We start from the raw sequence: 13,357 nt of genomic DNA, 5'->3' as shown, positions 1-13,357 counted from the left end.
GGGGCATAGGACTGGTACCCCGTGGATTGGAATGAGACTCCACAGTATGAGGTAAACTCCTGGATTGCTCAGGCTGATGTACGGTCCCATGGCAATCTCCAGGAGATGCTTCTTAAAATGTAAGGCCTGGCCTTCTTGGTGTGGTCAGGGAAAGAGAGGCAGATACTACACCTGGACGTGATCTGGACTTCTTCCAAGTAGCACAGACGGCGTTGGTGCTAGTCAGTGAGCGAAAATGAACAAGGGCGGCAGGAAAGTGCAGACCTTGAATCCCTGTGTTTTTCGGCATAGTCCGGTATTCAGATGGGTGCTGGGAACGGGAGAGGAGAGGTTGGTGGGAAGCTGCCAAAGCAATGTCCAAAAGTCCGTAATCCTACAAAAATTATTAGAAACTCCCACTACAAAATCAGTAAAATCTGAACTATGTACAAGAATAAAAACAGGTGGTGGTTGTTGTTTTTTCTGGAAATTTGGAATTGCATCACAAAGGATGAAAGAACAAACAAAAGCTCCAACTCAGACCATGCAGCGGTGAGAAGGAACTGAGGATTGGTTGACCTGACCTGCCCATTATTGCCTCGGGCAAAACCAGGAGGCAATGCAGGGGCACATATGCGGACTGACAGACACTACTAGTTTGAATAGCTCTGGCTCCAGGCGCATGGTGCATGTGCATAAACCTCAGTGGAATACAGTAGGGACCATCACTTAAAGAAGAAGCTCCTTGCACTGTCTTATCCTGAAGATGGTTTTTCTTGCTGTACTCACTTCAACTAGGAGAGTCACTGAGCTCCAGCTTGAAACAGTTATTTAACTTACTGGTCTTCTCAAAACGCCACTCTGCAGCAGGAGAAAATAAACCCACTGACCTTTGCCAAACATTATGTCTTTAATTTAGCTGCCAAGTCTGATGCCATGTTTGGGAGAATGGTTTGGCTAAGTCAACTGAAGCTCCTCAAATCGCACCATCCTGAGTGGACACTGCTTACCAGTTACATACAGTGGGATTCACACTGATATGTACTGAGAAGAAAAAATGAATACTTTCTTTATAGTACAGTAACTCCTCGCTTAACATAGTTATGTTCCTGAAAAATGCGACTTTAAGCAAAATGATGTTAAGTGAATCCAATTTCCCCATAAGAATTAATGTAAATAGGGGGGTTAGGTTCCAGGGAAATTTTTTTCACCAGACAAAAAACTATATATTATATAGATATACACACAGTGTATGTTTTAAACAAACAATTGAATACTGTTCACAGCTATGATGATTGTGAAGCTTGGTTGAGGTGGTGAAATTAGAGGTTGGAAGAGGGAGGGGTATTTCCCAGGGAATGCCTTGCTGCTAAATGATGAACTAGCACAGGGATTGGCAACCTTTCAGAAGTGTTGTGCCGAGTCTTCATTTATTCACTCTAATTTAAGGTTTCGCGCTCCGGTAATACATTTTAACGTTTTTAGAAGGTCTCTTTCTATAAGTCTATAATATATAACTAAACTATTGCTGTATGTAAAGTAAATAAGGTTTTTAAAATGTTTAAGAAGCTTCATTTAAAATTAAATTAAAATGCAGAGGCCACCAGACCGGTGGTTAGGACCCGGGCAGTGTGAATGCCACTGAAAATCAGCTCGCGTGCCGCCTTCGGCACACGTGCCATAGATTGCCTACCCCTGAACTAGTACTTGGCTGAGCCTCAAGGGTTAACATGTTGTTAATGTAGCCTCCCATCAAGGCAGCACGAACAGGAGGGAGGGGAGACAGCATAGCCAACAGAGACAGACACGCACCTTGTTTGTGGGAGAGAGAGAGAGAGATGCACACTGCCCCTTTAAGTAAGCTGACCCACTCTTAAGTGCATTGTCTTTTTAAATGGATCAGGAAGTTGAGACAGCAGCTGCTGCCCCAAGCTCTCTGTCCGTGTCCCCTCCCTGCTCTATATGCAGGAGCAGGGGGGAGGGGGACACCCTGACATTAGACCCCTCTTTCCCCCCTGCACAGCAAGCAGGAGTCTCTAGGAGCAGCTCCAAGGCAGAGGGCAAGAGCAGCACATGGCAGTGGAGGGAGGGTCAGCTGAACTGTCGGCAATTGAGGGCCTGCTGGGCGGCTACAGCACAGGGAACTTAGGGGAGCGGGGAGCTGATATAGGGGGCTACCGGTCCACCCTGATTACAAGCCCCCACCAGCTATCTGCAAAGGGCTGCTCTTCCTGCAAGCAGAGGACAAAGCAGGCGGCTGCCAAACGACATTAGAAGGGAGCATTGCACAACTTTAAACGAGCATGTTCCCTAATTGATCAGCAACGTAACAACAAAACAACGTTAACCGAGACGACTTTAAGTGAGGAGTTACTGTAACTGTGATTCTTAAGGTGTTGTCAGTGTTGATCCCGTGAGCAGCCTTGCATTCCGGCTTTTTCAGTGTCGTCAGCATATGGCATTCTGAATTCGTGAGGGAACTAGGGAATGGTTGCGACTGCTTCACCCTTTATGCCCTCGCATCAGAGCAAGAGGTGGTATAGGCCACATGCATGGCTCCAGTAGACACTGCTGCTTTAAAAGGATGGCTGTTGTGTGCATGAAACGTGTGGACCTACAGTGGGATCCACACTGACAACATCTGGAAGAACCATCGTTACTATGAGATAAGGAACTGTTCTTGTTTGGGTTGGGTGGATGCTTTCTGGCTTACAAAATGATTTATGGTCTGGAAATGTTCTGAAGTGCATGACTTTACTACCTTTTGTGGCAGCAGAGGAGTAGACTATCCTTGCTACCTTCATGGCAGAGGAATAGTTTTTTTAGAATTTGTGTTTGAGATTGTTTAAATCATATTTATCAGTGACAACTTTCTTCCTTCCAGCTCTTTCTCATGTAGGTTGTCTAAGAACTATGCTGATCTTTGGGAGTATTGGAGTACAAGAGCACAGTTTGGTACGAGTGTCTACAGTGATGATAGTTAATTATTTGTAATACCTCATTTATTCTTCTACTCCTCGATTTCTTTGTTGCGTAGACTTGTGTGTAAATAAGTTTTGAGACTGAACAAAGCCTGCAAGGCAGAGGAGTGTAGGGTCATCCAGCAGTGTCTGTAACCATGACTGATACTACACCTGTACCCCGATATAACGCTGTCCTCGGGAGCCAAAAAATCTTACCGCGTTATAGGTGAAACCGAGTTATTGGAACTTGCTTTGATCCGCCGGAGTGCGCAGCCCTGCTCCCCCCCCCCCCCCCCCCCCCCGAGCACTGCTTTACCGCGTTATATCCGAATTTGTGTTATATCGGGTCGCGTTATATCAGGGTACAGGTGTATTTAGATTTTATTTCTGGGATTTGTGACATCATCCAAAAGTATTCTCATAATCCCAGTATTGTACCCTCCACAGCACTGAATTCTTTGATTTGTGACGTTAACTTCTTGTGACATAAACACAATTTTTAATCTTGTCTTCTTGTCTTCCCCTTGCTGTAACCTGCAAATGACCAAAAGAAATAGGACCTTTTAGATGTCTGTAGAGCTTTCATGTCATGTTTAAATAAAAATGAAAATCCTTTAAAATCACCACCTCTCCCGCCGTTATCTCTAATCAAGCTGGTAGACCGGGGGAAGGCACATAAATCTTAATTACTGGGTTATTTGGGAGGTTTATAGATGCATACTGTAGGGTCTGGGGATCAATCGTAGATTACTAGTCATCAGTGTTAAAGCCAAGATCAGCAGTAATTTTAATATTGTATGCTTGATGTAGACATTTGAATAAAGTCTGTGGTCATCTATTGATAGGCCTGTGATGGAGTGTATAGACCGACACAGATGAGGTGTGGGTCTGTACATGAAGGTGCCAGAGACACCCTGGTGGTATGGCTAACTCCACCCCTATGGCCCTGTCAATCATGTGTGATAGGAAGGAAACAGCAGTCGGTGGGGGGGATGAGGAGGAAAGAGCAGGATTTCCCCAAGCAGCAGTCTGCGAAAGTGACTCCTGTAGCCACAGAGGGAACGCCCATCCAGGAGGCCTTCACCCCGACCCTGAGGAGAGTACAGCGGACTCACAGGATAAGATGGACGAACTGAGCTCGACTGAGACCCAGCCACAGTGATTTCCCAAAACCCACTATGCTGGTGCTGGAATGTGGGCAGCACTATAGACTTGCCACCTCTGCCCTCACCCCACTTTGCTGGGATCACAGGCAGGGAGTAGCCTCGAATGGAAGGAAGGAATTGCAGAGGACTCTGTTACAGGACTTCATTAGTGTTACGGTTGTCAGAGATCACAAGCTGGTTGTTGTAGCAGATCACCTAATTTTGGAACTGCTAAATAGCTGCAATAAAAGGCCTATGTGCATTACTCAGTTGTAACTCTCACAAAAATGACCAAGTATGGACTTTCTTTTTGGGGAGGATGCACCTACAATAAGACATGTAGACTATTGTTATTTTTTCTTCAAAACTTTGTATCCAAGGTAAATTACCTTCTGTAATGAACAAGAATAAAAATTCTCTTTAACGTGTTACATGTACTTGTTACTTTACTTGAGAAAATATTTCAACAATCCATTTACATAGCTTGTACATTTGTCACTGAAAAGATCGGTCAGTAAGAGGTTAATAGAAAAGAATACTTTTATTTACACCCACCCACAGCTTAATAATTAATAATACTGGAAGGGTAAGAAGTACAGTTGCTTTCTAGTGAGAACGGACTTAAATTTCTGTATTATATATTAAAACACATTTAAACTTAAGGGAAGAAATTGTGCAAATGCAATAAATCATTTGTTTGATTGAAGAATTGCATATGCTTACATCGTTTTTGAATCCTTAATTTTAAATGTATAATCTTAACTCTTAAATGGAAGGGATGATATTGTGGCTAACATACTGGACTGGGTCTTGGAAGATCTGATTTATTTCCATCTTGCTGTGCACTGCTGTTAGCAGGCATCCAGTATGACTAGGCTTGGTGGAATTCACTTTTCTTTTTTTAAATAATTTCGATGGATAATATCAATGCTTGTTTTTAAGCACTTTTTCTAGTTTTCATCCATTTAAATTTTCAGAGTCCTGGAAAATTATTGAGAGATTGACACAGGAAGAACACACAGAACTGCTAAGTGTGTCCATGTCTTCCCCTCCTCAGTTTCCTATTTATTCTAGACTTGTGGTTGCAAAGCCTGATATTTCATGAGAACCCAGCTTGGTTTGTAGTCTCTGTCCTGCTGTTTAGTATGCAGGCCTAAAGAAGAGGGGTTTTATCATACAGTCATCTTGACTGTTACGGATCATATCCAGCTCAAAAGTATTTTCTATGATTTGGAGAGTCCCTGTGAGCTGGTGTGATTAAGAGGGCATAGAGCTGATTGAGGTCCCAGGGATGGGGACAGCTTAGCTCTGCTGCTGCTGTTCCACAAGCAGCCATAGTGTCCTCCATCCTCTTCCCTTTTATTAAGGAGGTAGATACCCAAGCCATTCAAAAGAAAATTTGTAAGGATGTATCTTGGCTTTGCCTATACCTTGGTCAAACATAATAGAATGAGCTTTCAGACACCATCTTTGCAGAAGGTCTTTTCTTCCTGCACCAGGACTTGCAGGTTTTGTGGTCTGGTACACTTTTTATACAGTTTACTTGTTGACCTCTGAATAGGGGATCCCAGCCTACCAATTTGGCTGTAATAGCGTCCCAGAATAGCTGTATTCGATCAGTGGGAAGCCTGTCCTGTTCTGCCCAGTTTTACCACAGCAATAGCATACTATTGGGGTTTCCCTGCTGCCCCAGGAGAATTTATGCTAGGTTGTGGGAGTGGCTGAGGAACTTGTGGCTCCTCCAAAACCCCTTGTCTAGGACTAGCCTTGCCCTCTCCCCTTAGGAGTTCCAACTAGCATCCCCCAGGTTGGGTGTCCCCTTGTCTTGTGTTCCTGGGCTGGGCATTCTGGGTCTGATATGCTGCTCAGAGAGGTCTACTCCTTCAACTTCCAAATAGACGTTGCTGTCTCCGCTGCCTCTCCCATGGAAGATGGCTGGAAGTGCCTTACCAAGCTTGAGAGATCCACAAATAGGATGAATTGCTAAATAAATAAAAGATTGCTAGTTGGATTCTGTGCTTTGCAAATTGTTTACTATAGGTGCAAGAAATAAAACTAACTTTCTTTTTCTGTCTTTCTCAGTTCAACTGTTTTTAACAACTGCCCTAGCACAGTGCTATATACTGTTCCACTACTTCAGTCTTGTCCTTTTCCTCAGCTCATAGTTAAAGAATGCTTGGAAGGCATCAGTAATGTAAGAATAAAATCATCATAAATGATCTGGAAAAAGGGGTAAACAGTGAGGTGGCAAAATTTGCAGATGATACAAAATTACTAAAGATAGTTAAGACCCAGGCAGACTGCGAAGAGCTACAAAAGGATCTCTCAAAATTGGGTGACTGGGCAACAAAATGGCAGATGAAATTTAATGTTGATAAATGCAAAGTAATGCACATTGGAGGAAAGCATAATCCCAACTATATATATAAAATGATGGGGTCTATATTAGCTGTTACCACTCAAGAAAGAGATATTGGAGTCCTAGTGGATAGTTCTCTAAAAACATTGACTCAATGTGCAGCATCAGTCAAAAAAATTAACAGAATGCTGGGAATAATTAAGAAAGGGATAGATAATAGGACAGAAAATATCATGTTGCCTCTATATAAATCCATGGTACGCCCATATCTGTGCAGATGTGGTTGCCCTATCTCAAAAAAGATATATTGGAATTGGAAAACGTTCAGAAAAGGGCAACAAAAATGATTTAGGGGTATGGAATGGCTTCCGTATGAGGAGAGATGATTAAGACTGGGACTTTTCAGCTTGGAAAAGAGACGGCTAAGGGGAGATATGATTGTGGTCTATAAAATCATGACTGGTGTAGATGAAGTAGATAAGGAAGTATTATTTACTGCTTCTCATAACACAAGAATTAGGGGTCACCAAATGAAATTAATAGGCAGCAGGTTTAAAACAAATAAAAGGAAGTATTTCTTCACACAACGCACAGTCAACCTGGTTGTGTTTAACCTTTTCAACCAGAGGGCCAGAAATACCTTAAAAATGACAATTGATACTTTTGTACAGCTCATAGTTGGTTTCACAGTAGCAGGACTAGCAGCTGTCACTGCTGCTTATATGGTATTATGTTCTGTTTAGGTTCTTTTATGAGACGTTTATCACCATAGTATATCCTAATACCATGTAGTACTCCCTGAATCTATTTGTTGCTGCAGATGTGGTCCTACTCAACTTCTTTTGAAAGTGTCTTGTGATGTGGGACATTCCCTCACCTCACTCTGGAACTATATGGAAATTGTGTATGGTGCAGAAATAGGTGGGATCCACTTATGTGTTTTTTTCCCCTCACCAACACTGCTCCTTGAACTGCATTGGATACCAGTTGTCTTCTAGGTAAAGTTTTGTTGGATTTCTGTCTTGATTGTGCCTCTCCCTGTGAGGTACCACAACAGGTGGGACTGTCTGTTGATTGAATTGTTGAATCAGAGGATCCCCTCTTAATATAAATAGGATGAGGTTAGACACATGATGCTCCTGAGGAATCTTTGGCTATGAAACTTCCTGCCCTCCTTGGTCCATCAGTTCTCAGGCTTGATGTTCTCCAGCACATACTCAAAATTTGGCTTGTTTTGGTTTCTTAATATGAATAAAAATAGAATTGTCTGTCATTTTTAAGACAGTCCCCCAGAAACATGTTGTGGTTAGTGTAATCAAGTTCTGTTTTATAACCTGGTGGTAACCTGCAATACAGAAAAACTTGAGTATACTGCTGCATAATAATAATATGTAATAGTTTTGAATTTTTAGTAAATATATGGTAATCATTTATCAAATTACTTACAGTTGCTTAATAAATGTCCAATTAAAAAGCCTTAAATTTTGCCTTATCACCTTGGGATCTAAGGATCAATTTCTTTAAAAAGAAAAGTTTCTTAGAAAAGGATTACATTGCATAAGTACAGATGATTTTTTCCCTCTATGTAAATAGTATTACAAAGCAGGGAAATAAATTAATAGACTTGTGAATTGCAGAAAAGCTACTGATAAGTTGATGATCAGTGATTAAGAAATATAATTACTTGTTCGGGATCAGAGCTGGATGGCCTTTCCCTTAGTATTAGTGACAAATGGAATTTTCTTAAGCCAAATTTCTGGCTTATCTTAGTAGTATAGTACTTTAAATACTGAAATCAAAAACTGTATATTCTAAATATACCACTTATAGTAGTATGTATTTATAATTATGACTATAGTAGTATGGTATGGTATGTTTTTTGTCTCATCTTCCCATTTTAAACTGAGGACTTCTGTCCATCTTACCTTCCCCTTCGTTCCTCTAATACAAAACAGAATATTCCACTTTAGTTTCACTAATGTAAGACTGCTCAGATATTTTTGTTATTAAATGGCTCTATAAGTAGCATTTTGGTCTCAAATTCAGAATGAAAGTTCAGGCTTTCTGTTGAACCGCATTTGTTAGTAAATCTGCTCCCCCCACCCTGACCTGCTATTATAAAATATATGGGTTGGAAGGGACCTCGGGAGATCATCTAGTCCAGCCCCCTGCTCAAAGGAGGACCAATCCCCAACTAAATCCCCAAATGGTCCCCTCAAGGATTGAACTCACAACCCTGGGTTTAGCAGGCCAATGCTCAAACCACTGAGCTATCCCTCCCCTCTCATGTTGAGAGCCTCCCTAAATAGAGTACTTGATATTGGAGACAGCATTTCTATCGGCCATGCATTTAAGAATGTGCAGAAATATAGGTTTGAAGTTCCCTAATGTAAGTTTACTCATCTGAGTTTTAAACAATGTTTCTTTGCTTTACAGAATGCTGCCTTTTTATATGGCCTTGGTTTGGTCTACTTCCAGTACAATGCATTTCAGTGGTAAGTTGGAATAAATCCTGACTTCATCAGAATGTTTTTGTTTATATTTTGTTACGATGTGAATGTTTCAAAACCAGCTCATGTTCTGTTCAGGGGATTTAAAACTTTTCATAGTCTTGATCAGATCTTTAAGTCACAGATTGTCCTGGGTACCATCCCTCCCATTTAAGATACCAGAACATAACTTGTGGCAACTATGGCAATTTCTTAAATGGAAAAACATAATAGAAAGGTAATGTATATTTAGTTTCCTTCAGTGTATGAATTAGCAGGTGTGCTGGCTCTTTTGTTTCAAGTGTGACCATATGGGTTTCTGTGAAGCACTAGTGATCTGTGGACCCCAGGTTGGGAACCATTGCCTTTGGGTTGTGGGAAAACCTGTTTTTCTTCTTTGAATGATTGCTCATATCGATTCCAATTAGGTGTGTGCACGCCGTGTGCACAGTTGTTGGAAAGTTTTTCCCCTGGCAACACTCGTTGGGTCAGCTGTGGAGCTGAATGACGCCTCCATGGTGCTCAATATATGACCCTGCTGACCCGGCGCCTCCTCAGTTCCTTCTTACCGCCTGTGACAGTCATTGGAACTGTGTTGGCTTGCTTTCGCAAGTGTTCCTCTGGTTCTTGTAGTTTAGAGTCTCGTAGTTTTGATAGTTTAGCTATAGTTACTTAACAGTGTTCCTGGTCTAGGTGCCAGTTCAAGAGATCTGCAGGGCGGCGACATGGTCCTCAGAGCACACTTTCGCCGCTCACTACGCGATTACCCAGCATGCTAGAGACGATTCGGCAGAGCAGTGCTTCAGTCCGTGATTCCATAACTCCGACCCCACCGCTTAGGTAAGGTGTGGGAGTCACCTAATTGGAATCAATATAAACAATCACTCGAAGAAAAAACAGTTACTCATCTTTTCGTAACTGTTCTTCGAGATGTGTTGCTCATATCCATTCCAAACCCACCCGCCTTCCCCTGTGTCGGAGTAGCTGACCAGAAGGAACTGAGGAGGCACTCGTTCGGTATGGCCCTATACCTTGGTATTCACCGCCATGGAGGCGCCACTCCAGAGGACTCCACAGCCGACGCGAGCCGTTCTGCTAGGGGGAAAACTTCCCAACGACTGTGCGCGCGGCGCACATACACCTAATTGGAATGGATATGAGCAACACATCTCGAAGAACAACAGTTATGAGATGAGAGTTTCTCTAGGGAAAAACAGCTTAGTGTGTTTTATTCTTCTGGTTTGTTCATTTTTGAGCTTGGCACAAATGTAATGTATTTGAAAATTTTTGATAGTAGAAACAATAGACTCTTAATTTGTATCTCAGAATGAGTATTCTAAAAAGTTAAGAGAAGTGGTGATTTTATTGGCTTTTTTCCCAACTAGGAAACAAGAAGAAAATGACAGAATTGTCTGTAAGCTGAGAGGGGAAGGAGAATGGGTGAAGTCATTGGTGACTGGAGAGAGTATTGTGCTAGTAGATTGAATGAATTTTCATTTATTGTTAAGTAGGGGAATGAGTAGAGTAATGTACTGTTATAGGGGCTTAGTTTGCTACAATCTAAAAGCTTTTGAAAAGTGGGCAGTGCGTATCATAATGTGTCTATATAAAGCTGACTAGCTTATCTTATTTTTCAGTCTTCTTGAGTGTTGACTTCATTATATGATTGTTTCTCAGACTGTGGACAGTATGAAAGCTGCTGATCAATACAGTAAATGGGTGATAATTGTTGAGTAATTACCAGATACTGTGTGAACTTACTTGACTTAATATGCCTAAAGTTAAAGGGAAGTGGTAAGAAAGAAATGATTGATGATATGAAGTTATAAAATCAGATGCTTTTTCTAAAGTAAAATGTGTGTAATGAAAGCATTTGTGCCCATCTCAAAATGCAGAAGTTAGTCTTCTAAATCAAGTGTGCTATTGAATTAAAAAGTCCATTGAAGGGGGAGAGCAAAACATTGAGTTTCATCTTCCAACTGAGATATTTTGAATGCTGCTGCTGTTGAACCATACTACACAATCTGCACAACAATCTACAAAGAGGCTCTAAATTTACAAAAGTAATTAATGGAAGTTTCCAAGGGATCTGACAGATTAGATTGACGACTTTATTATGATAGTCTCATTGGAAATTTGGCTTGATATGATTAACAAGAATGAACCTAAACCACGTGAGGACAAAACCAAAAAAGGATTCAGAGGAACCTTAAAATCTGTTACCTTCTATTACTTAGCCAACATGGCTGATCCCAGATAAAAAGGGTCTAGGTTGAGCATAGAACAGGAAGAAGTGTAGACTAGCTCCCAGTCTCTCTAGATCAGTGGTCTCAAACTCAAATGACCACAAGGGCCACATGAGGACTAGTACATTGGCCCAAGGGCCGTATTTACTGACATCTCCCCCCGCTGCCCTCGGCCCCGCCCCCACTCCACCCCTTCCATGAGGCCCCTTCCCTGCCCCGCCTCTTCCCACCCATTCCCTGCCCCCATTCCAACCCCTTCCCTGAAATCGCCACCCCAAACTCCGCCCCCTCCCTGCCCCCAGGGGGTGCAGGAGGGGTGTGGGGTATGGCAGGGGCAGGGAGTTGAGGTGTGGGGTGCAGGAGGGGTGAGGGGTGCAGCAGGGGGTCGGGGTCAGGGTGCGGCAGGGGCTCAGAGCAGGGGGTTGGGGTACAGGAGGAGTGTGGGGTGCGGCAGGGGTTCAGGGCAGGGGGTCAGGGTGCAGCAGGGGGCTCAGGGCAGTGGGTTGGGGTGCAGGAGGGGGTCAGGGTACAGGAGAGGTGCGGGGTGTGGCATGGGGTTGCGCTGCAGGAGGGGTTCGGGCGGGCAGGCTGCGGCCCAACGTGCACCGGGTGTGTGTGACTGTTGCTTCAGGCACCGCCCCCAGCAGCTCCCATTGGTCGGGAATGGTGAACTGCGGCCAATGAGGGCTGCTGGGGGTGCTGACTGAAGCAAGAGCAACACACAGACCCCTTTGCCCCTCCTTCCCCACGTTCCGTCGGCTTCCCGGAGCGGCACGGGGACAGGGCAGGCAGGCAGGGAGCCTGCCATGCCCCCGGTGCGGGTCGGGCTGGAGCCGCTCTAGGTAAACGCTGGGGGAGGAAGAGGGGGGGAGCTGCGAGAAGCTCGCGGGCCACAGAAAATAACTCTGTGGGCCGTGTGTTTGAGACCCCTGCTCTAGATGATGTGGTTAACACACTGGCAGTTGCTGGCACCTTTTTCACACTAGTGCTCTACTATTGCCATATTGGGGAATCTGCATTTGGTGGTAACAACAATGGAGAAATTACAGGGGGAAAATGGCTAGTGTAGACAATGCATATGAAATCACATAAAGTGTGTTTGATTTCTTAAAACCTTTGTGGAGGGTTTTCACGTTGGAGAGAATCACAGTATCCTTGGAGCTGGAGGAAGGGTACTTAGGGTATGCCTACACAGCATTTGGAGATGTGATTTCTTCCCCCCCATCCCCTCAGCTTAGGTAGACATATGAAAGCTAGCTCCGCTTGAGCTCACACACTAAAAATAGCAGTATGGCTGCAGAGGCATCAGTGGCAGCTTGGGCTAGCTGCTTGAATGTTAACCTGGGGTGTTGGGTGGCATTGTAGTCAGACAGCTAGCCTGCGCTGCTGTCTGTGTTACCATGGCTATTTTGAGTGTGCTAGATTTTGTACGTCTACCCAAGTGGAAATCTCATCTTCCAGCTGCTTTGTAGTCATACGCATACAATTAGGAGGCCCTCTACTTCTGCAGTCCTATGTAGATTGCAAGGCAAGCCTGAAACCTGTCTTCTGCCAGATGGAGTGAATTGTCACTCAAACTACATTCCTTTTAAAGCAGCAAGTCCACCCAATTCAGTTGGTGTTTGTGTGGCATATAACATCCATCTACCTCCGAGACATGCAGCAAAGACAGCAGGCTTTTGAAGATGGAATGGGTTAATTTAGGGTGTTAGTGAGTTAATGGCAGGTAAGTATCTGTCTTGCTGGGATGAAGGGAAGAGGAACAGTTATTGATTTTTTTAATCTGTTTTATTGATCTGTAATTAATTTTGTGCAATGTCTTTAATGAAGAGTAGGTGCATTTTAAAAAGTAATTGAAATAGTCAGTCTGGGAAATCCTGTTAATCTTTTTTTACAATATCTTTGTTGGCTTTCCAAGATACAAAAAATACTTACACCATCCCTGACAAGTGTTTGTATAACCTGTTCTAAAAAACCTCCCTAGGTAACCTACTCCAGCGCTTATCAATACTTAGTTTTTTTGTAATATCTAACCTAAATCTCCCTTGCTTCAGTTTAAGTCAATGACGACTCATCCTGCACTTGGTTGACATGGAGAGCAGTTGATCTCCATCATCTTTGTAACAGCCCTTAACATATTTGATGTCTGTTATCAGGTCTCCTTCGTCTTCTCTTC

The 13,357-nt window shown here is 43.1% G+C and overlaps 1 protein-coding gene across 10 annotated transcripts in view; it reads left to right on the top strand.

Annotated features, from left to right (window-relative positions):
• KDM6A (lysine demethylase 6A) overlaps positions 1 to 13,357 on the top strand; it is a 294,383-nt gene that overhangs the window by 130,400 nt on the left and 150,626 nt on the right. For 6 of the 10 annotated variants that reach the window (XM_005301785.5, XM_024107564.3, XM_065578489.1 and 3 more), the window contains one exon: positions 8,883 to 8,941. In XM_005301785.5, coding sequence (XP_005301842.1) covers positions 8,883 to 8,941 — 59 coding nt within the window. Of the gene's footprint in view, positions 1 to 8,882; positions 8,942 to 9,628; positions 9,776 to 13,357 lie in introns of all 10 variants that reach the window. The other 4 variants (XM_065578476.1, XM_024107562.3, XM_005301782.5 and 1 more) reach the window with 1 other exon arrangement.

The sequence above is a fragment of the Chrysemys picta genome, chromosome 1 (assembly GCF_011386835.1).
Source record: "Chrysemys picta bellii isolate R12L10 chromosome 1, ASM1138683v2, whole genome shotgun sequence".
Taxonomy (NCBI): domain Eukaryota; kingdom Metazoa; phylum Chordata; order Testudines; family Emydidae; genus Chrysemys; species Chrysemys picta.
This window is presented reverse-complemented; position numbering and strand designations above follow the sequence as displayed.